The following is a 24,517-nucleotide window of genomic DNA, read 5'->3' on the forward strand; positions in this document are numbered from 1 at the left end:
TCCGACGGCTATCCTGCAGAATCGGGATTGAATAACCTGAAGGGATTTCAAGTGGGTGCGGGCTGCGTGAGCGAACACTACGCTTGCATACGTCATGACGGGGCGTATACAAGTTTTGTAGAGAGTTACCTTATTGCGGAGGGACAGTTTGCTTCGACTACAAAGCATTGGATAGAGTCGTCCTAGAATAAACGCGGCGCGGTCGCGTACCGTTTTTATATGGGGACGGAATGTCATCCCTCTGTCGAGGGTGACGCCTAGATATTTGACCTTCGAGACCCACGGTATGGGCTGGCCAAAGAGAGTGATGGGGCTAACGGCGGAGGTGTTTGCGCGCCTACTACGGAGTGGGATGCTCGAAGTGATGTTAAGTAATAATGATCTATTATTTTTCGCCGTTATCGATATTGTAACTTATGATAAGTATTGATTTCGTTTTTCAATTAAGTCTGATATAATACCATAACGGAGGTTTGTCGATACAAAATGATGAATGTGACTGAATAATGACAGAAATGGTAAGAAATTGGAACACTTACCGTAACCATAATCCTTTGCATCCTATTCGTTTTAAGTTATTTATTATAAAGTAAATTATATTTGCTAAAATGTGTTGGACTGATTTTCAGGTAGTTTAAACGGAGATAACTATAAAAATAAAATGTTTGTTAACTAAACGTAACCAACGTGTAATATTATTTATTCAACGATAGATGTAAAGATACCTTTCATGCATGGATTCCGTTTTTTATCCTGGCATTGTAACTTGGAAAACTTTATTGCAGGATTGAAACGATTTTGTCATAATAATTCAATTTTAAATTAAACAGTTTTCAGAAATACATAAAATGAAACTTTTGCCAGAATTTAAGCTTCAGTTTCGTCGTCATGAAAATGACAAAAAACTCAATACATCCGAAATAAACACAAAATTATTATAATGAACACGTGAAGCTTTGTTCGCGTCAACGAATCTTGAAAAGTTCCTTAATTCTAAGAGCTTCGTCCTTAATTCTAATTTCAAAGACGACACCTTAATCTGTAAAGCCGAATTTACATTACGAAATTAGTGGCGTGAAATTAATTTCGTGACATTAGTTTTACCAACAGTTTCACGTGTAATTTAATACTTTCGTAATGCATGCATTAATTTCATGCATGCAAATTAGTTTCGTGCCCTGCGCGATTTTTTGGTGAAATTAGTGTCATGCAACTAATTTCATAGTGTAGACGCGACGTGAAACTAATGTCGCGAAAGGGCCTGCGCTGTGCGGACGTGTGTATTGTTAGTTCGGACGCGCTTCAAGCGTTGAAAATGGCAAACCAACGATGAAGTACAGAAAAAAATATAGATCTTATTAATGAATATCAATTACAAGGGTCCCAAAACACCTACAGTAAAAAATCAAAATTATCTTCACTCATTCGAAAATAGTTTTTATAACTCTCAAGATCTTCATCTGCTAATTCAGAGACTAACTTCATTGCACCTAAATGCCTTCTTGTTGACCCTCCTCGAATCTACCAACTTTTTTTTTTCTTGATGGTCTTTTTTTATATTTATAGGTATATAAGCATTTCTTTAGCTACATTGAATATAGCAAATTATAGCTTTGATGCTGAAGGCGCCATGGTTACTGCGATACTGTGGATTTCGCGACACTAATTTTTTAACGAAATTACTTTCGCATATATCGAAACTACTTTCGTGAAACTGAGCTCAACATGCATGACACTAATTTCGTAATGTAAACTCCGCATAATGTCTTTCAAATAAACTCTAACGATACCGTATTACTTGTTAAAACAGCTAATGCGGGAAGATCTTTCAGGAAATTAACTAGATTGAGATAGTTTATTATGCCAATTGTCAATTTTATTACGTCCAGGTGGTAGGTAAGTCATCCGATTCGATTTTTAGAGAAGCATGCCCATCGAAACTGACCTCATGTCTTAAAGTGGAATTAACGTTTGTGATCTCTCCGAACTCTGATGAACGCTTAGTATTAAAGTGATTACTCGAAACAAAATATTTTGTAAGAATAATAAATATGCAGTCATTTCTTATTCTACGACTGATGGAAGATAATCCACCGGCCGTAAACCGCCAATTTTGGTCACAAAAGACGGTATCTATTATAGCAAAACGCAATTACTGTATACCAACAAAATATCTAGTAAAAATATCGATACTGATGCCGATATCAAATCTCCCATCATTTCGAACCACAGTACAAACAAGCTGAGACACTCGACTTGGCGATAAACCAAATAATTCCACATACGTGTGATTTCATTTAATACGACTTATCAGCGCCCGATATCTGACAATCTGTGTACACAGTATGTAACGATTTTGTTACAATTCGACTACACGATGTATTCAACGAAAACTAATGTCGTTCTATCATTATCGCTAATTTCGTCCATATCTTGTTTTTTCTTTGATAATTTTATATTCGTTTCTTGAGTTTGGCTTCTGTTTATGAACTAGATTATAGATTATAAAACAAAACTAGAGAACTTAAATCTCCTTGGTGGTATTTGGTAAAAAAAATATTTAAAAAAGTAAACTATGTTTTCAATCTGATCAATCTAAAATTACATTCAATTTTGGGGTTTAATTGTAATAAATAATCGTTTGAGAGATTTGAAAGAGGACATTCTTTCGATAATAATATGCGTATCTATGTGTACTTTATTATCCACTCACACATTTGGTTCAATTAATGTCTCAATTTTTCTTATTATTCAATTCTTCAATTATTATTAGTACTAATTTTACGCACGCATACAAAAAATCCGCTTCTAACGTTCAAATTATTTTTATCTTAAACTTCCTTTTAGCAATTACCTTGACACAAATGTTCCACATTCATCGACTAAAAACTAAGATTTATTTCTCATATAATGTGTACTGGAAACACAAGTACGCCCAGACTTCGAATTGAACCCAAAGCCAAAATAAGGGCTTGAAAAATTCCACGAACATCAGCCAAGAAATAACGAATAACCCCAATTAATACATTTAACTGTCACGTCACATAATTCAAACAACCTGATGTTGTACGTTATCACCGGATCACCGTCAACTGGGTCAACCAAATTCTTCACGTAAGTAGGAAAAAATACTCGGGCTTATTTACAAAATCCAAATAATAGGCATTAAATTAACCTATCATCTATTTTAGTAATGCACTAAAAGCTCTCTCTTTCTCTCTCTCCCCAGCTATTTATCCCACATGGTGGTGGGGTCAGCTTTCCGGCTACCTCTAGGCCTCCGACCGGGGAGATCGAACAGTAGTGCCAATCCGACGTAGTTAGGTGCCTTAGGGAATTGTATTAAAATAAAAAAATAAAAACAATCTTAAAAAAAACAAAAACTACCTAATAAACCACTTAAAATCCGGCTTAACGGGTCTATCACGCATGTACCTCGTCAAATGATCAGTAACACTTGGGTGTTCAACGCTTTCCTTGACCAAAAACGGCGGTTTTGGTCAAGCAAAGCGTAACTATTTGTACGTCCCTATAAGCAAATACAGTCATCTAGGATTTTGCTGAGTTCCTCCAAATAAAATCTAGAGGCACTTAAGGGCCTGCAAAAAAGTCCCACTCTACAAACATTATAAGACATAATGTAAAGTTGATCTTAGTTCAATAAGAATAAGATGCATTATCGCGTAAATAAAGTGCTAGGTCGTAAAATCGATTATTCGTACAAACAAGCCGGCAATAAATCATTCGTTGCCAGCTACCTGCGTGCGATCGATATGAAAAGACCCCTTGGAACAAGGGAGCCACGGAATGACATTCAAAAGTGAGTTCTACTTTATGTACCTACGTTACATCTCGTTGGAAATGAGCAAATATAATTTAAAAAAGTAAATTGAGAATCTAATTAAACATGTAGATAGTAGATATGTACTACAGTTAAGTGTGTTCCGGAGAATAAAGTAACTAATTTATTCACGTTACGAGAGATTTATTTGCGGCAAAAACAGAATTATTGTATAGTTAGTTGTGCATGTATTTAGTATAATTACGAATATTGTGTACTGTAATTAAATTTTAAACTTGAACACTCCATACGAATATCTAAAACATAAGACAAAACCTTTTTAATAACATAAAAAAAAATTGTTTTTTTTTTTATTGCCCTTGTAGGCAGACGAGCATACGGCCCACTTGATGGTGAGTGGTTACCGTCGCCCATAGACTTCAGCAATGCCAGGGGCAGAGCTAAGCCGCTGCCTACCGCTTAATACTCTCCACAAGCCTCGTTTGAAGAAGGACATGTCATAGCGCTCGGGAAACACCGTGGAGGGGAGCTCATTCCATAGCCGGATGGTACGTGGCAAAAAAGACCTCTGGAAATGCACTGTGGATGACCGCAGTGGCTCCAGGTAGTATGGATGAACTCTACTCCGGTGGCGGGCGGTGCGATGGTAAAAACGAGATGTCGGTATCATCTCTAACAATTCCTCAGAGCACTCCCCATGGAACAGACTCGTATAAATGACTTATCTATTGGATTACTATTTCCTCAGCTTCCTGTGTTGTATACGAAAGGAATTGGTCAACTTAAATTAAACTCCAAAAGGAGAACTCAAAAATTGTTTAACATTGCATTTTTTACTGTTATTATATTGTTTCCAATGTTTTAAATACCACGCAGTTTTCGTGGTCACGGACGATAAATGTGTTATATGTCGAAATGTTAATGTTGAGCTAACTACCGTCAATTTTTAAATTAACGTCCCACAAAGCTGAATTCGCTGTAATAGAAAAATTGGGTAGCCTCTATAATGCACAATGAGAGATGTGCGCCATGTGATTTTACTACATGCTAAATTTGTAATTTTAAACGACATGTGACAGTCCCGATATTGTCTGTCTTCCATGTGTCTGAAAAGTAGATCTCTTCATTGCTCTGTAATTGAATTACAAACAAACACATTTACAGTATTATTGTATTGTATTTCATCGCGAGAGCGTATAATTAAATGAGTTCGCGAACAATGTTACCCACTTAAAATTAGAATATTAGCTTTAGCGGAAGTAGCCAGGAAATAAATAAGGTTGGTAACTCGAAAACTTCTATGACAATTTCAAATTATGTATACCTCTTAGGACAAACCGTCACAATCGACTTTTCTAGATTCATTTAGCACACCATTATGTAGAGTACCTCTTCTTGGGCTCGTAAAATCGCTGAATTATCATAAATAGATAAGCAATTGCTTTCGCTTTTAATACGCTAGCCTGTTTATTGAAAATCTGTAATCATGTTGAAGTTTTACTTACCTCAGAAACAGCAATTTAATTCAAAATTTCGATGGATGACTTATTTTTAAAAATCGAAGTTTTTTTTATTGCCCTTGTAGGCGAACGAGCATACGGCCCACCTGATGGTGAGTGGTTACCGTCGCCCATGGACTTCAGCAACGCCAGGGGCAGAGCCAAGCCGCTGCCTACATTTAATTCCATCCCTTCAACAATAAGATTTGTCGTCGCTAACGTGTACACTAACTTTTATTATTTTATTAACAACTGTTGTTGCCGTCAAACTTCGCAGAAGAAGTATATACTCGTAGAACAGTGGTACCACTAGAATTTTAAACTCTCGTCCTTAAACGATTTTATTAACCTTTACAAACGCAAACATGGAATTCGCTAAACAATAATAATCAACGTTCAAGCTAATAAAATATAGTTTAAACTGTGACAATAAACATGTTTTGTTTGTAGCAAAACGTAACATTCAAATTTTTGACAAATAAATGTTCGTCTAAACTGTCCTGACGTCATTGTTACTTATTGTCATCCGTAAAAGTAAATCGCAAACAAAACAATAACGTATTGTCGCTAGCACCGTTACAATATTGTCGCAGCCTTATCTTTGTCGAGACAAAAAAATTTAATGAGAACAAAAAGTCGGGTCCTATTTACGTACAGGGTCACATCGGTGCGAGATGTTTTTAGTTATTTTTGTGCTCCTGCGAGATAATGAGGTGTGAATAAAACTAATGATTTTGGCCTTTCAAAATTCATATTAAATACTTACTATTTATATTGGTGAACGAGCTCACAGCCCTCCTGGTGTTAAGTGGTTACTGGAGCCCATAGACATCTACGAAGTAAATGCGCTACCCATCTTGAGATATAAGTTCTAAGGTCTCAAGTATAGTTAGTTACAAAGGCGGCCCCACCCTTCAAACCGAAACGCATTACTGCTTCACGGCAGAAATAGGCAAGGGTGGTGGTACCTACCCACCTGATGGTATCTATTTATCTAGTTGATAGAATAAGTAAACGAAAGATGTTAATTAAAAACCAAAACAGAAATAAGATAACAAGCTAATCAAAGAAGATATACACTTTTTTCAAGACAGAAAAATCCGGATAAAATAATTTGAACCGTATAATTTTAAAACATGAAAACAATTTCGATATAAAATTCCAACGCTAGTAACCCTGTCGCAGAATAGGTAATGGTTTTTGCATTTGCCGTCAGTTTCATTGTCGCGAATTAGCTCTGTTTAAAAACGTCGCCCGTAAAGCGAACACGATTCGACTGAAATACACCTACAACTGTTTGTAGATGCTTTTATTTTCTACCTATTGCTTGTAAGCTCGAAGGGGTTTTGCTAGCTTCACCTTACGAGTAGAAGAGCTCACAGGGTTCAACTTGGGAGAGTTTGTTAACATCTGCCCCTTAGCAAGAGCAGTGCTTCGCTGAATCTAGCACCGGATCGGAATCGTGATTTACTGAAACTCAGTGGGTTGTGCGTGTGGTTTAGTTTACACGACGAACCCTTCGTCGCATTGAAGTCGTCGTGGCCTAAAGGATAAGAAGTCCGGTGCATTCGTATATAGCGATGCAACGGTGTTCGAATTCCGCTGGTGGGTACCAATTTTTCTAATGAAATACGTACTTGTCAATTGTTCACGATTGACTTAACACCAGGTGAGCTGTGAGCTCGTCCACACATCTAGGCAATAAAAAAAATCGACGGGTTCGACGAGAACGTTGACCGGTGCTTCGAATGCCTAAAAGCACGGAGAGTGGATCGACAGGATCCGAAATGACAATTTGGGCGACAGCAACTGTTTTTCGTTTGGTCGTCGGGTCGGGGTATAAATGCAATATATAATACTAAATTTGACGTTACGTGCAGTGGACGTCTAAAAATATTACGAGTATTGAAGATATTCAAAATATGTATATAAATATGTTGGCAAAATCGGTCAACATAATTTAGCTTTTCTAATCGTATTTACATTGTATATATGTGTAAGTCATTGCCTATCACTCAATAACTGTTGAATTTGAATGCTTATGTTATAGTTTAGACTAGTTTAGACCCGATTATCATAAAAGACTCACTGTGAAATTCGAGAAATTTCTATGATGAGAGACAATAGCTTAGTTTTGCTTCTGGCATTGCTGATGTCCACGAGCGGCGGTGACAGCTATTTCCTGTAATTTCATATTTTAAGTTTATTAATATCACTTTAAGTTAATTAGTTGATATTTTAGTTCTTTTTTATTAACTCCAGAAAAAGTACATTGTTTTAACTAACTGCTAACGCCATCTGTTATCTAATCTGTGTACTACAAACATTGATGTCTTCGTGTTTACTGCCACTTCGATAAAGCGGCACGACACGAGAACCCTCTCATCGTGGCCGCCGGTAACTACATTCCCGATCCTGCGGACAGAATGGAAAGCAGTCGACGTCGCCCAAAACACGTCATCTCGGATCCTCCCGATCCACTAACGGTGCGTCTAGGTACTTCAAGCACCGGTCACCGTTCTCGTCGAACCCGTCGCTTGCGACGAAGGGCTCGACGAGTAAATTAACTCTCAGACACAGCCCACTGAGTTTCTCGCCGGATCTTCTCAGTGGGTCGCGTTTCCGATCCGGTGGTAGATTCTGCGAAGCACGGCTCTTGCTAGGGTCGTGTTAGCAAAGTCATCAGGTTTGAGCCCCGTGAGCTCACCTACAAACGTTAGGGTTACGCTGAAATAGCCCCTAAGGCTATCAGCTTAGGTAGGGGAAAAAAAAAGTGTTTACTGACGATTCGTGAAAACCTAATAAAAGTTTCTTATGACAAGAAATATATTAAAACCAATGAATGTCTCTCCTGTTTTGATTATCATTCTTTTGGAAAAATATTGCTATATTTAAGGAGCAAAAGTACCTTTATCTTCTCTCTTATATTGTTGTAGGAAAGTTTAAATCATCAATTCTAAAACAGAAATGGATAATGCAAAAAAGTTTCCAATGCTAACTTCAAAGCGATTACTGTAAAGTTATTAAAAATTAAATCGGTATAATTGAGTGGTCCGGTAGTTGGGAGGCGACCCGGGTCTCCAGTTAACCCGGCCACCCGACCGGTCACCGGGACTCACCCGGACTGCTAATTCGCCAATTTTCGTTTATTTATAACGGCCCAAAATGTAACATTTTAGCGATTACGTGGATACGCACAAATGATTCCTTACATTGTATAACCGTAGCTAAAACGACACTCGGTTAAATCATTCCTATACTTATACATTTTACACAAATTTTTGTTCAGAAGTCCAATTAATCTAGGACGAACCCGATTATTTATTATAATTATTCAAAATAAATGTTTAAATTTTAGCGTAATGAAGGCGGTTTTAAATTTATATTGAATTGAGTTTGTTTCCTTTAAATCGGTTGACAAACACGCGTATTATTTAAACTACAAATATATTGAGAAACACTGGTAATCATTCAATTGGTTGACATCTCTGCCTACCCTGGTTGTCGGCTGATAGACATGAGTATTCTCGTTAAACGAAGAAATGTTATGATAAACAAATAAATAAGGAAAAATTACTATACATATTATAATACAAAAACTCGCTTCGCTGATGACTCAGTCCCGAACCTAATATAAGTTTGATTTGTCGAGCGTAAAATTGGCAGGAACGAGAAAACGTTGACCCCGTCCGTTCTCGCTTCTCCCGTCACTATACACTTCACCGAATAAGCTCTCCTTACTCGCTTACTTTGTAAATAAATATTGAGAAGCAAATAACAGAGTTTAGGGCGTCGTATCTGCCCGCGTCGAAGTATGTAGTAATCAGTCACCGATTTACTCATTTGTGACGCGAATTCATAGCTTCGATTCGAATAGCAGTTATACTAAGCTCAAGTCGGAACTGCGTTTAGTACTACGCAGTAAACAAAGCTTGTCAATGAGAACTTTATCGTATATTTTTAAATCGTGAATTATGCCTTGAGCCGGAAATAAATAATTGTAAATAGACATGCTTTAACAAAAATCGACTTCAAATAGAAAAAAAAGAAAGATATTCCAAAACAAATTAATATACACTAAAAATAATAATCATCGAAATCGGTTGGCGTGATATTGAGTTATTGAGTTATTCATCTATTTGTCGCGCACTTACTTCATGCAAATTTAAGACTTATATGGTTTTCTCATGGATAACTTTATCAGAACTGGACTAAATTGAAATGGGACCACACAGAAAGCGTCAGCTTTCTAATAAAAAAAGAATCATCAAAATCGATTCATCCAGTCAAAAATGATGAGGTAACAAACATATTTTTTTTTAAGTCGGTTAGTAAAAAGTGAATTTGCGTAATTAGGTGGTGGTAGGACGTAGACTCGCACATCTCCATCCACTGATCAACTTTATACAGCCACGAAGCGTTTTTGCGCACCTGTTTGAAGGGCTAGCCAGCCGTTACACAATTCAATTGAAACTTCGACATCATATCCCAAGGTTCCGGTAACGACTTTTTTGTTTTTTATTGCTTAGATTGATGGACGAGCTCAAAGCCCACCTGGTGTTAAATGATTACCACCCACCTTCAGGAATGAGCTCTAAGGTCTCAGTATAGTTACAACGGCTGTCCCGCCCTTCAAACCGAAACGCATTACTGCTTCACGGTGCAAATAGACGGAGTGATGGTATCTACCCGTGCGGACTCACAAGAGGTCCTACCACGAGTAATTACGCAAATTAATTTTGCGGGTTAGATTTTTATTACACGATGTTATTCCTTCACCGTGGAAGTCAATCGTGAACATTTGTTAAGTACGTACGCATCGCTAGATACGAATGCACCGGACGTCTTATCCTTTAGGCCATGACGACTTAACGTCAGGTAGACCGTAAGTTCATTCACCGTTTTAACCAAAATAATAATAATAACAATACTACACGTAACTAACTGCCAAGCTTACAACAAACATTCTGATACTGTTGCGTACATGATAAAGACCACGTATACCATAATTGTATTAAAGAATGTAATTAGCATGGCCGAGGGGGTATGACTCAGTGATAACTTTACCGTAACAATGGGCCCTCTGTGTCTTGCTCGCGTCGAGACCGTAAACAAACCTCGTATCAAGAAGACGTTTGCACAATTGTGTGATGCATTTGATACCCGCACATCCAATATCTTGACTTATCCTGCTGCAAATCAATAATCCTGTTCGAAGGACAGCTACGTACAATTAAGACTTAAACCTCAATGATGATATCCAGTGGCTTCCTTAATCTTATAGGTTACAAATACATCTGCTTGTCTATAATAAGGAAACAGTCGAATCTCTATTAGTGTTAAAAGTTGTCGTCTCGAACTTACGTGCCAATATCAAAACCGTGGCTTCATATAACGATTGATTTGCTGACTGCACAATGTCTACATATCATAATCACATACGCATTCCAAACATACGATGTTATAAATAAAAAATACATTAAGACAATTGACGTGCTATATAAATGTTGGTCATATTAAGAATTAATAAAATATCGCTTTGTATTCATTTAATTGTACTTAAAGCACTTCCAGCGGTACAACGACTTCAAACAATGCTTTTTATTTATTTTCAACGGTAGCGGACGAGCTTTCAGCTCTTTCTTTATGAAGAATAGTCGCTGCCATCCATGGACATAACCTTGTTGCTTCTGAAGTTTTCATTACTCTTCCAAAATCTTATTTGAAGAGAGATGTGAAATGTGCCTGAGAAATACTGATGCAAGGAACTTTTTCAAGAGTTTAAAGTTTCAAGGATGTGTTTCATGGTAAAATTATTGAAGATAAGTGGTTTTTTATTGCTCAGGTCGATGAACGAGCTCGCGTCCCACCTGTTGTTAAGTGTTTATAGGAGCTAAACGTGAATGCCGCCAACCATCTTGAAACATGGGAGATCGAAGTCTCAACTGTATTGTATGACGGCTATTTCTGCTTTCAAAGCCGAACGGAATTATTCAGAGCAGAAATAGGCAGGACAGTGGTACATACCCGGGTGGACCCATAGCGCGACCACTAATTACGCTTTACAACTTAGTAATTCACGGCACATTTCCATCTAGCATTGTAAGTCGCAAATAGTGATTACTTTTGATAAATGAATTACATCTGTAGTACTGGTGGTAGGACCTCTTGTGAGTCCGCGAGGGTGCCTATTTCTGCCGTGAAGCAGTAATGCCTTTCGGTTTGAAGGGTGGAGCAGTCGTTATAACTATACTTGAGACCTTAGAACTTATATCTCAAGGTGGGTGGCGCATTTACGTTGTAAGTGTCTTGGGCACCAGTAACCACTTAACACCAAGTGGGCTGTGAGCTCGTCCACCCATCTAAGCAATAAAAAAAGTCCTTGTCACCATATAGTGGCTTAAGCTGTTAGTATTTTTAGCGACCTCCCGACGCGCGTTTGGGTAGTCTGGAGTAATTAGTACTCGAACTAAATACCTGTCGCTTATGAAATAGACCAGCCTTTCTCAAAGTGGGCAATAACGCCCCCTTGTGGGCGCTGCAGGCTTAAAGAGGGGCGGTAAGAGAACCAAAAAAAAAGGGGGCGTTGTGTAGAGGCTTGGGAGGCGATTTCATCTATGAGGACTCTTAGACTGAGCTCTCTGAAAAAAGGGGGGCGCTAAAAAATAATTTATTCTCAAAGTGGGCTGTAGACAAATTAAGTTTGGGAACCCCTGATATAGACGAAGAGAGCACGAAGGTCGACATCAGTCTGTAGGTAACTCACCTAGTCTGATACTGGAATCAATAATCTATTAGCTACATTACGAATAGCATCGGTCGCGTAGTCTAAAATCATCACCTGCCGGCGCAATATAAATAAATCCCCTATAATAAATGAACAATAAATTGTAATTTAAACGGAACATATTATTTAGCCAATAAAAATCCCTTAATCGTTCTAATCTATGTTTTACAGCCAACAAGGGATCGTAAAATATTATCGAATTGCAAACCCCTCACTACAAAACCCGGTCGTTAAGTTCACACAAGTTTTTATTGCAACTTGACCCTAATCTAGTTAACTTATAAACGGTTAAGTTTTATCGATTTTTACGGGCGTGCGTGTTAAGCTAGCTTGACTTGGTAGCTTTACCTTTGTACCTTTATACTTATTTCCGGAACTGGACTATATTATTAACGCTATTTATTCCTAATGCTAAGGATATCGCATTACATAAGCAACAAGATCATACAAATGGACTTATATATTCCCACAGCGAAAGAGGAAATTTTATTGTTAGTCGCTTACAGCATAAGCGACTAACAATAAAATAAAATAATAATAAAATACCAATATTTATTGCCACACGTCAATAAATTGGCGTCGGACCTAGGAGGCACAATAGCTGTGCAGTTTACTAGACTAAGGAGGCCCAGAATAGAAATTAAATCTTACAATAAAAGATGAATATGTCACTGGACATCTGACTCTGTTTATATCACTATTAAGATTAAAATCAGCCAAAGGAATAGCTTATTGTTAACTGAAACAGATCGCTACGTATCAATAAAAGTAAATAGAAAAAACACAAACATCATGTATATGAGCTTGGGACAGATTGTAACTCGTTGAAGTTAGTCCTATTTATAAAAAAAAACATAATGCCCTTAATCGATTCAAATAAAAAAGGTGCCATACACTAAATCGATATGTAAAAAAGAATTGCTTCGTGCATGCGTTAATCACCCGAATACTTAAATCGAAAACTAATGACTTCGTGCGAGCCGTCCTCGACAATTAGACATTGTTAATTCCTGGATAATTGACGTATCATTTAAAAGCCCTTATTAGGCTACTGTAGCAAGTCACTAAGGAGTCTATACCGGTGATCGGGCTACCGTATGCCAGTTTTTTCACTAGTCACGCCCCCGACTCGACGTGCCCATTACGCCCCGAAGCTGCTCAACTTAATAATACACTTCTTTTCCGTTTATCGCGTGTTATGAAGATTTATAGTTCAAAAATTACACGTATTCTTATAGACTCCTGTTCTGTGTCACTGTTTAATATGTTATCATAAAATAAAACAGCGTTGTAGAGTATTTTAAATAATTTCAAGTGATTGTCCTTTTTTTATCGTCGTTAAACTGTTATATTCTTTTTTATTGGCTACCTTTTTTTTACTGAATATTAATCATCATACACTGGAGTGCACATTGCGACCGTGCCTCTAATTTTGTCGTTTTTATTTTGACTAATAAATGTACAGAAAATACGAATTAAGAAATAATACCTCATATACGAATACAAATTACATGTGCAACTTTACCGGTCGTTTTGTGAGTCCGCACGGGTAGATACCACCGCCCCGCTTGTTTCTGCCGTGAAGCGATAATTCGTTTCGATTTCAAAAGTGAGAGAGTCGTAATAATGTAAAAACTGAGACTTTAGAACTTGCGTCTCAAGGTGGGCGACGGCATTCACATTGTTGATGCCTATTAGCTCCGCTAACCAATGAACACCAAGTGGGCCGTGACCTCGTCCATCCAACTAAGCAACTAAAAAATTTTTTAAAACTAATCCGACTCACATCTAACCTAATGCTAGTGAAACATGAAATAATGATTATTTTGAGGCAAAAATAAGCAGGGAATATGTTATCGGAGGTACCGATCTCTGGCTTAAAAGGCACCAAATCATCAGTGTTCAAGGTTTTAGGGGAGAAGTTGAGATGAAAATAAAGACATGATACCTATAGTCTGGATATAGGTGGAAGACCAGCAGTATTGGCTCGATGAGGCCAGAAAGAATTTTTACGTTCCAGTTTGAGAGCGCCCAATGTCTCTTGGAGGGTTTTCGTATTATGCACAAAATTTAACTTAATTTTACTCATTTGTATCTAGTTTCCTGATCAGCGACTGAACAATGAGAACGAACAAATCCGAAAACGTGCTCACCATCGGGGGTATATGAGATGGTTATAAAATAGTAATGTAATATAAAATTATGCTTACAGCTCAAACAGCCCATTAATAGTATTGAGAAATAGGTTCATTTACCTTACTCACCTCGGTTTTACTAAACGCTGGATTACGGGAAGCTGTGCGTCGTAAAACAGCATGTGGCCGACGACATCACCCTGACGCGGGATTACGAGATGTGGCCGCAGGGCTGACAGACTCATCGGGCTTCGGAGGATTGGAAAATTATATTATAGTTAGGAATAATAATTGATTCAACTTTACGGTTTGTTAGTATAATTCTTTAAGCAGTCGCTCGGATGGAAAATGTTATCACATTTCTATAGTACAGAAGACATAGTTTTGAGATCTCTCAAATAATGTGATAAATCGGAAAGTTTGTTAGGATTTTAAGGAATCATCATCACAGTCGTCTCTCCCAAAAATCCACAATGCTAAGCACGGTCAATAGCTGCCCATAATTGAACAATGTTTTATAACATAAGAATTGGCGGATTGTCACATACATTATGCATATTGCATCTGTAGCATCATCATTTGAAAACATGTTTATAAATAAATAAAACTAAATATGTGGTGAAAAATTCAGAAGTGCAACCCTGTATTCATGTATTGTGTGCCTTTCGTAACCGGTAATAAGTAATGAACCGAAAGCAATAATAGTTTTATTGTACGGTTCTGTATTATGCAAAGGAAAGGCGCGTGGCAAACAAATTCGTCGCGCAAAGATTTATGATTTCGGATTCATAATATTATATTGACATTTCCTGTATACTGTTCTGCAAAATCCGTTTTTATTTTTAAATAGGTGGAGAGAAGTGTCCAAGACTCAAAGGATTGGTTACGCCAAATAACAAAAAATAAATGTGAACCAAACTGTGAATTGAAAATGAGTTCACTGTCCTTACATCCGCAATTATAAAACTGTAAAAAACGTTTCGAAACTAATTTTCGATTGTCTTTTCGTAGCTCTTAGAATGGAGCCAAAAGTATTCAGCTGTAAGTATGCAGGTATCTATCCACACGCTCTAGCTTCAGTTTGGCTTGTCGCCAACATTGGCCATCAACCTCGGAACGGAATCGAACATTGTCAGACGTTGTCGTTAGGAAAGAGACTAATGAGCTCTTTCATTGTGGTACTAATTAAGTATAATGTACAACTACTAAACGTAATATTACGTGACAAAGGTCTGTTAACAAGATACAGATTTATTCTTTACATTCATCAAACGATGTTTTTCTTGTTCGTGAACTCAGGCAGATAGTTTTTTTCCCCTATTTATTCGCGAGTAGCCTAAGTACTTAGATAGGCTATTCCAGCTACGCCAGCATGTGTAGGTGAGCTCACGGGCTCAAACTGAGAGAATTTGCTAACACTAGCTCTGGCAAGAGTAGTGCTTCGCAGAATCTACCGCCGGATTGGGATCACGAGCCACTGTGAAAATGAGAAACTCAGTGGCCTATACTTTTTTCATGGCGACCGATGGAAGACGAACTTCCAGCCCCTCTGGCGAAAGGTTGCTACCTCGACCTACCATCACTGATGTCTAGGCCTATAATGCATTGATTTGTTGGACGCATAGCCTACAGGCTACGTTTGGTAAGTACCGGAGAAGACTGATAGATAAATTGGCGGCTTTTACCAACTATTGGTGAATTTAATAAAGTAAAAAACGTAAAAGCAGGGTTTCATGGCGTGTGGCAATTATAATGTGGTAATAAAGTTGTTATTAACGAACCTGCACCGGGACAGGACCACCGGGCTCCCGTGAACATTAAACCGTGTGCAATAATATCATAACACAAAAAAAATACTATAAAATCCTATTAAAATGCGAAACCATACGTTCATAATTTAAAGTGCATTTTTATTTTTATTATAAGAAACTGCTAACGTTTGTAGTGGCCGATTGATCGAAGCAAGACCATAATTCATCATAAGACATATACTATATATAATACATAAATTAACGTTATAAATAAATTTTGTTTGGGTGTTGAACTGCTTATAACTGTACGAAATCTCTCACTTGGCCGTGTATAATGAGTCTGATAAGGAGTATATAGATTTTTCTTCGCACAGATAAATATTGACATTATTGTTTGATTACTCGGCGTTACGATTTCTGACGTTAGTCGCTAGATTCTCTCATGTTTGAAGTTCAAAGTGAGTGTCACATTGACCTAAACATTTTCCATATCTAGCGGCTGCTCCAATCTTGAAATCAGAACATACGAGCACTCCGCGGCAGAAGTAGGCAGGATGATGCTTCTAATTATTTTCATTTCTAAACTTATGATTTTTCGGAGTCATTCGATTGATACAAATACAAATTTTTACGATGACTTCCATCACTATTCAGTTCTTTTTGCACTACAAATATCTAAATACTTTATCCATTATTAAAGCCGGATGTAAACACGACGCTGAGCAACTAGTGCGAGTATAATGAGTTCATTATATCCGATTCCTAACGCGCGTTACGATCACGTACGAGCAGTAAAGGTGTCGCTGCGAACCGTACGCCCAACTATTACTATTTTCAGTGAACTGGAATAGACGTGGGACTGTAATGAACGCTCGAGGCGGGGCCTTAATTATGGCGATTACGTTTTATGCAAGTAAAATGAACAAAAACATTTATATTGAAATTGAAATAGTACGTTTAGTAAATATAGTCCAATGTGTAATAAAATACGCTCAAATCACGATTACCAAACAGATACAAACAGATTTGTAGGCAGCGGCTTGGCTCTGCTCCAGGCATTGCTGAGGTCCATGGGTGACGGTAACCACTTACCATCAGGTGGGCCGTATGCTCGTCTGCCTACAAGGGCAATAAAAAAAAACATCTGTAGACGAACTAAGCGATCAAAATTCAGATACAATGTCTAAAGTAATACAGCCTAATATGGAGAGTTCGTAATTTGCATTAATGATGAGAGGAGTAAATCTATTATCATTTGTATTAGAATCCATAATTGACCACTCAAAAATTATAGAAACTGTTGTTGAATTTGAAGACTGAATTTATCCACTTATTACAATTGACAATTCCCAACATAAAATACAAGCAAAAATGTATACCCGCTAACATAAGAACCGTACCATTTGAAGCTCAGCTCACGGCGGGCGGACTAGGAATTCTGGCTTTTACCATTAAAACGCGTTTGTTTATAATGCGCCTGTTACAATGATACACGACACCAACTCGTCATTAACGATAACACGTTCAATACACATTTAATAGGCCATTTATTGATTAGATCATATACATTGTTTGTTTTTGACCCTTAACCATGAGTCACAGTAACTTATGATACCGTTGTGTGTGTTGATTAGGATTTGAATAATGATTTAAATTTTTTGTTGTTATTCGTAAATATGATGGTAAGTCAGAAAGTTATAAACAGTTATAAAATATCGATATCTATAATTAATACGTGAAGGAAAAACCTTGTATCCGTTTTTACGAAAATTGCGCGGACGGAGGAGTATGAAATTTTCCACACTTATAGAGAATATAGAGGAGTGCAGAATGTTAATATTTTTTTAAATTATGCCTATAAAATACATTAAGTCAATAAAAAAAAACACTACACGCACTACCATGTATTTGACGCACACGCATAAATCCTATTTATTTATTGTCAAACTTTTGTTCTTGACGTCCGTAGTCAAATTGAGAATATATTAAATATTGTTTGTTTTGTATTGTTTATTTTTCTATAGTGTAATTTTGACGAAATTTGTGATTATAGAAGTATAATAGTCTTTAACAATAGAATCATAACAGTGTACAAACTTATAATTTCAATTAATTATAGTCGAATTTCGACTACCGGGCGACCACTGGTTATATTCAATATTCGTAGAGAAACGAGAAAAAAAAAGCATTAAGTTCGCTAACAGCGGAACCACGTCTTTTGTGTAACAATATTTACGTTATCCTGTTTACTTGCACGTTCGCCGAATGCACCGCCGGTTCGTGCCCAAGCAACGCCATGCGTTTTAATTCTATAAATTGCTTTATTAAGCTCTGTTTCGTTTTAACGGCACGCATTATTTATATTATGATTCTGCGATTTGTAAGCGAAATTGAATTTTAAAGGAACAATATGAATTTGGATTTATTTTTGAAGTATTTGAATAATGGTTTTGTTCTTGAATATATATTTAAGTACACGGAAGACGTAGCGTAGGTGGGTCTTTTTTTTATTGCTTAGATGTGTGGACGAGCTCACAGCCCACCTGGTGTTAAGTGGTTACTGGAGCCCATAGACATTTACAACGTAAATGCCGCCACCCATCTTGAGATATAAGTTCTAAGGTCTCAGTATAGTTACAACGGCTGCCCCACCCTTCAAGCCGAAACGCATTACCACTTCACGGCAGAAATAGGCAGGGTGGTGCTACCTACCCGTGCGGACTCACAAGAGGTCCTATCACCAGTAATTACGCAAATTATAATTTTGCGGGTTTGATTTTTATTACACGATGTTATTCCTTCACCGTGGAAGTCGGTCCTGAACAACCTTAGAAGCTTTAGAACTTATATCTCAAGGTAGGAGCGCATTTAAGTTGTAGATGTCTATGGGCTCCAGTAACCACTTAACACCAGGTGGGCAGTGAGCTCGTCCACCCTTTTAAGCAATAAAAAAAAATGCGCCTCACGAGCAATCGCCACTCCTCCCAAAAATTGCTATAACTACATGAAATATTTAAGGTTCAAATTTTCACTTTACGAGTATACAGTAGATTTAACACGGTCTTCCTTCTCTTTCTTTCTTTCTTTCTTTCTCCTATTATATCATACAATCCCCCTACGTTAGAGAGGTGTGGGGCTAATTAAACGTCAGTTGAGACCGACAAACTGTAACCGCAGACAGTCTGAGCTTGCGCCTAATTTAATTTTAACCGCTACCAAATACCGGCGTGCTCTATGTGGAACAGTAACGCACTGTATATGCGGAAATCTAATGTTTTTATTTATTTCCTGGATGAGTAAACGAGCTCACGGCCCCACGATATTAAGTGGTTGCTGGAGCCCATAGACATAACATGGTGAATGTTACTAACCACCTTGAGACACGGTCTTTACCCCTCCTGGCTGAGCCTTTGCTCGCCCACCTATCCTGGTGAAACTGGAAAGGCCGTAGAGCCACCAGTAACCCTTCAATCATAAAAAAAAACTGTCTGAACATGAGTTCAATGCAATATGCATGTGTAACTACTACTTACTTTATTGTTATAGGAATTTTCATGAAATACTTGAATTGAATTTTCTATGTTTATAAAAACCATGAATCCTTTCGTATCAATTCAAGTTTTCAATTATTCGCAGGATCACTTCTTTTTGTCAAAAGAAATTATGATTAACATTGCATGTTTTATATCACTACCCATCCTAATAAATTATGATGTGGACAAAAATAGTTTTTCTATTGCACTGCAACTCATGTTTAAAATAGCCACTGTTTCTATGCAACTGTGGCATCAATCTCACTTTTCTAGGTCTTGTTGTCTATAACTTTAGGCCAACTGGAGTGTGTGTATTCGCCGATGTGTACCGATAGAAAAGAACACGCAATGACAACCGACCACCCGACTTGAGCGCACGAAGAGATGGGAGGGAGGTGCGTGCGTCCTGACAGCGCCGAACCCCCCACAAGTTGCGGCCCTGCCATGTTTATACGTGATCAAACACCACGTGTCGATGTCTGAGCTCGTTAAAAGCGCATTAACTTGTGTTCGACGCCGCCGAGACAGGACGCCTCTGATAAACTAATGAGAGAAACGATCCCAGTACTCTCGTTTAGAATCGTCAGATTAATATTAGACTACAACCTAGTAACATTAAGTGTATTACCGTGGCATATCGGGATTCGTGGGCTTGAGGCAGTTGTACTGCTTCCTTGCGTTTTTTTTTTTTAATTTCGTAATTTGAAAAACAGTAGTACGCCAGACATAGAACGTAGATATTTTTGCTAAAAAAAAATTAGTTAAAATAAATCGTTTTTTATACGAGGTAAAGACAGAAAGCGTAAGAAACTATAAAAACGTAACAATTTATACTGTAATTATAAATAACACCCAACAATGACGAATTTACAATTTTTAACGTTCTTAGTTATCGATCGGGACCGCGAACTTTTGAAGCGATCTTCAAATAATTCGCCTCAAAACCTTCTCACTAAACATTTAGAATACAGACAGACACCTTTTGGTGTATGTATTCTAAACGAATTTCTGGGTATTGAATTATGCAGAAGCATGATTAAATACAACGGTTTAGCTGTTTACGTCCGACAAACATAGTCCGTATTCGTAATTAGGAAGCCGATAATAATGATGTAATTTACCGGGAACGACGGTCAACATAATTCTTGCACTCGGATACGCGTACGAGACACACGGCTCATTCGTTTGCTGGTTTTATTAAAAGATAAAATTGTTGAAAGTCGAAAAAATGCGCAATAAATATTATAATAATTCCCAAATTTGATAATTTTTGATGTCATGTTTTCTAAACTTTAAAGCTTATTTAAATAAATTGAACAACTAGAAGCTTCGATATCATGTAAAATAACAACCAGGCTAAGTCTAATAGGATAATAGTCTTTCAGTATGTTTCGTGTAAAAGGTAGTAGTAAAATGTGATTGTTTATTTTCAGATGCGGTAAACGTAGCGCAGTCCAGGATGTGGGCAGCGGGCGTGGCGGCGTGCGCGCTGCTGGCCGCCGCCGGAGCCCTGCAGCAGCCGCGCTGTCAGGACATCACCATCCCCATGTGCCGCGGCATCGGCTACAACCTCACTTCCTTCCCCAACGCGCTGGACCACGACACGCAGGAAGAAGCCGGACTAGAGGTAAGCTAAATCCGCGCTTAACTTTTTACATGTAGATAGATCAGTAATACAATACTTATGGGTGCAAGGTGTTAAGGCTAGTTGTAATGTAATTTCATAAACAAAAGCTTTTGTGAAATTATTCGTAAATTTCTGAGCGAAGATCTAACAAACAAACATAGAAAAAAAGCTGATAAAGTCGGACTATACCACACACCGTATCACTTGTTTTATACGTATCTTTAAAATATAAAGTACCTTTACACCTTTACGACATAATAATGCCATAAAGGTGTAAATGCCTCAAAGAGTTTCAGGTAACAAAGCGCTAAATAAATTATTGATTTGAATTCCAGGTTCACCAATATTGGCCCCTCGTCGAGATCAAGTGCTCGTCGGACCTAAAGTTCTTCCTGTGCTCCGTGTACACGCCGATCTGCATCGAGGACTACGCGAAGCCGCTGCCGGCGTGTCGCAGCGTGTGCGAGCGCGCGCGGGCCGGCTGCGCGCCGCTCATGCAGCAGTACGGGTTCCCGTGGCCCGAGCGCATGGCGTGCGAGCAGTTGCCGCGCGCCGGCGACCCCGAGCAGCTGTGCATGGAGGAGACGGAGCGCGCGCACGAGCCCGAGCCGCCCCGCCCGCCGCCCCGCAAGCCCGCCAAGAACAACTGCAAGGATCCAAAAAACTGCGGCGGCGCGGCGGCTGCGGGCGCCGGCGACGCGGCCGAGTGCGAGTGCGCGTGCCGCCCGCCGCTGCTCGCCGCGCCCAACACCAGCGCCGCGCCGGGCCTGCGCCCCCCCGCCTGTCTGCAGCCCTGCCGCGGCGCCTTCTTCACCGCCGACGAAAAACACTTCGCGGCCGTCTGGGTGGCGCTGTGGAGCGGCCTCTGCGCCGCCTCCACGCTCATGACGCTCACCACCTTCCTGATCGACTCGCAGCGGTTTAAGTACCCGGAGCGCCCCATCGTGTACTTGTCGGCCTGCTACTTCATGGTGTCGCTGGGCTACCTGGCGCGCCTGGCGCTGGGGCACGACGAGATCGCGTGCGACGGGCCGGCGCTCAAGGTGTCCGCCAGCGGACCCAGCGCGTGCACGCTCGTCTTCATCTTAGTCTATTTCTTCGGAATGGCGTCGTCGATCTGGTGGGTGGTGCTGTCCTTCGCGTGGTTCCTCGCCGCCGGACTCAAGTGGGGCAACGAGGCCATCGCCGGGTACGCGCAGTACTACCACCTGGCCGCGTGGCTCGTGCCTGCTGCGAAGACGGTCGCCGTGCTGCTGGCCGGCGCCGTGGACGGCGACCCGGTGGCCGGGATCTGCTCGGTCGGCAACTCTTCTCCGGAAAATCTCAAGAAATTCGTGCTGGCGCCGCTGGTCGTGTACTTCGGTCTGGGCGCGACGTTCCTGCTCGCCGGGTTCGTGTCGCTGTTCCGCATCCGGTCGGTGATCAAGCGGCAGGGCGGCGTGGGCGCGGGCTCCAAGGCGGACAAGCTGGAGAAGCTGATGATCCGCATCGGCGTGTTCAGCGTGCTGTACGCGGTGCCGGCGGGCGCGGTGCTGGCGTGCCTGGCGTACGAGGCGGCGGGGCACGCGGGCTGGCTGCGGCGCGCCGCGTGCGGGTCCCGCTGCGGGCCGGCGCCGCTGTACGCCGCGCTCATGCTCAAGTACTTCATGGCGCTGGCGGTGGGCATCACGTCGGGCGTGTGGATCTGGTCGGGCAAGACGCTGGACTCGTGGCGCCGCGTGTGGGCGGGCGGGCGGCGCGTGCCCCCGCCCTCGCAGCGCGCGCTCGTCAAGGGCGCCGTGTGACGTGCGGCCGCGGCCCCTCCCGCCGCCCCGCTCGCTGCCCCCCTCGCCGCCCCCCTCGCCCCACCGCTGTCCGACTACGGTCCGGTGTAGCGTGACGTCACACAGCCATTCTCTCTCTATTTGATAAACGTGTCCCTCACCGAGGCCGGCGGGGCCGCGCGACGTGCGCCGCGTCCGATTCGTCCTGGACGCAGTTCGATTCGAACTGTCGAACAATTGTTTACTTGCCAAAAAAAATGAAATAGCACGTACGCTCGTGCGCCGTGCGGATCATAAACTGTATAAATAAACATTAACAAGATATGTAACTCATTGTATACTGTAGTCCCTAGTGATCTCTTGTAAATACTTCGTCCTTAGTGTCGAAGTTCGCGACTGTTTCGGTGGTCCGGCTGAACCCTCGTCCGCGGCCGGCCTCCCGGAACAGTCGCGAACTCGTTTCTTTTTATAAATCATGTATTTGTAGTAGAATGAGATGCTTGTGATTTTCCCTTCGTTGTAAATAGTCCGGTGAAGTTTCCGGAGGCGATCCAGAGATAGCGCCAGTAGTCACTGCCATCTAGCGGTGCTCCGCGGAGTGACGCGCGTCCACCGAGTGACGTAAACAAGACTAAATTGTAACCCTCGAGCCGAATGAATGCTTTTATACAGAAATTTAACAATGAATGCTCAAAAAATTTAAAAAAATTATATTAGGAAAGTAGAACGTAATTCGTGCAATTGACCTCGTATGTAATCTATTTGTACTTTCGACATTTAAGAATATTAGAGAAAGGTTCTAAATATGTAAAGAAGCCGCAGAATCGCATGAAACAATGTACGTAATTTATTTTATATTATCTAAGTGTAGATAACGAATAAAGCGATTTTTTATGTACAGATGATTGTTTTTTCTTTCTCCCATAGAGATTTCATAAAATATACCATAAACTATACACATTACTCATTGATCAACCTTTTAATAAAATAAGTGTCTCGTCATTTGCCACCGGCATATTGTCAGATTGAACAATACAACCATGTTTTGGCTATTCATTCAAAATCGGTGCTTCCCTTAGAATAGGAAACTGCCGGACAAGGCTGTTTACGACAGATTAATTTAATTTTTTTACATTATTTGGTGGATCGACGTAAAATAAATTTTATCTTTATTCAATGACACAAAGTATTTCAGTTGCAGATTTCATATTATTAACTTAGTGAACGGTTAGTAACGGCGAAGGAATAACATCGTGTAATAAAACTCAAACCCGTAAAATTACCATTTGCATAATTACTGGTGGTAGGACCTCTTCTGAGTCCGCATGGGTAGGTACCACCACCCTGCTTATTTCTGCCGTGAAGCAGTAATGCGTTTCGGTCTGAAGAGTGGGGCAACCGTTGTAGCTGTACTGAGTCCTTAGAATTCATATACTTTAATAATATATTAAATAATCATAACTTACTAATAAAATGTTATGGTTTTTTTTTATTTATCGTTGTTTAATTAAAGCTGACCATAAATTAAGAAGCTATTCATATTATTATGCTTAAGCCGAGCTTATCCAATAGCTGAGAGGGATTAAAGAAAGTGCGCTGTGCTTAATCATTATTCATGAC

At 39.8% G+C, this 24,517-nt stretch overlaps 1 protein-coding gene across 1 annotated transcript in view; it reads left to right on the forward strand.

Annotated features, from left to right (window-relative positions):
* fz2 (frizzled 2) overlaps positions 1-23,797 on the forward strand; it is a 37,235-nt gene extending 13,438 nt beyond the window's left edge. Inside the window, exons 2-3 of the mRNA XM_089731154.1 lie at positions 20,941-21,134; positions 21,470-23,797. Coding sequence (XP_089587280.1) covers positions 20,967-21,134; positions 21,470-22,918 — 1,617 coding nt within the window. The 5' untranslated portion in view covers positions 20,941-20,966 and the 3' untranslated portion in view covers positions 22,919-23,797. The remainder of the gene's footprint in view (positions 1-20,940; positions 21,135-21,469) is intronic.
* Positions 23,798-24,517: the final 720 nt, after the last annotated feature.

This window comes from Bombyx mandarina, chromosome 11 (genome assembly GCF_030267445.1).
Source record: "Bombyx mandarina strain Sakado chromosome 11, ASM3026744v2".
NCBI classification, from domain to species: Eukaryota; Metazoa; Arthropoda; class Insecta; order Lepidoptera; family Bombycidae; genus Bombyx; species Bombyx mandarina.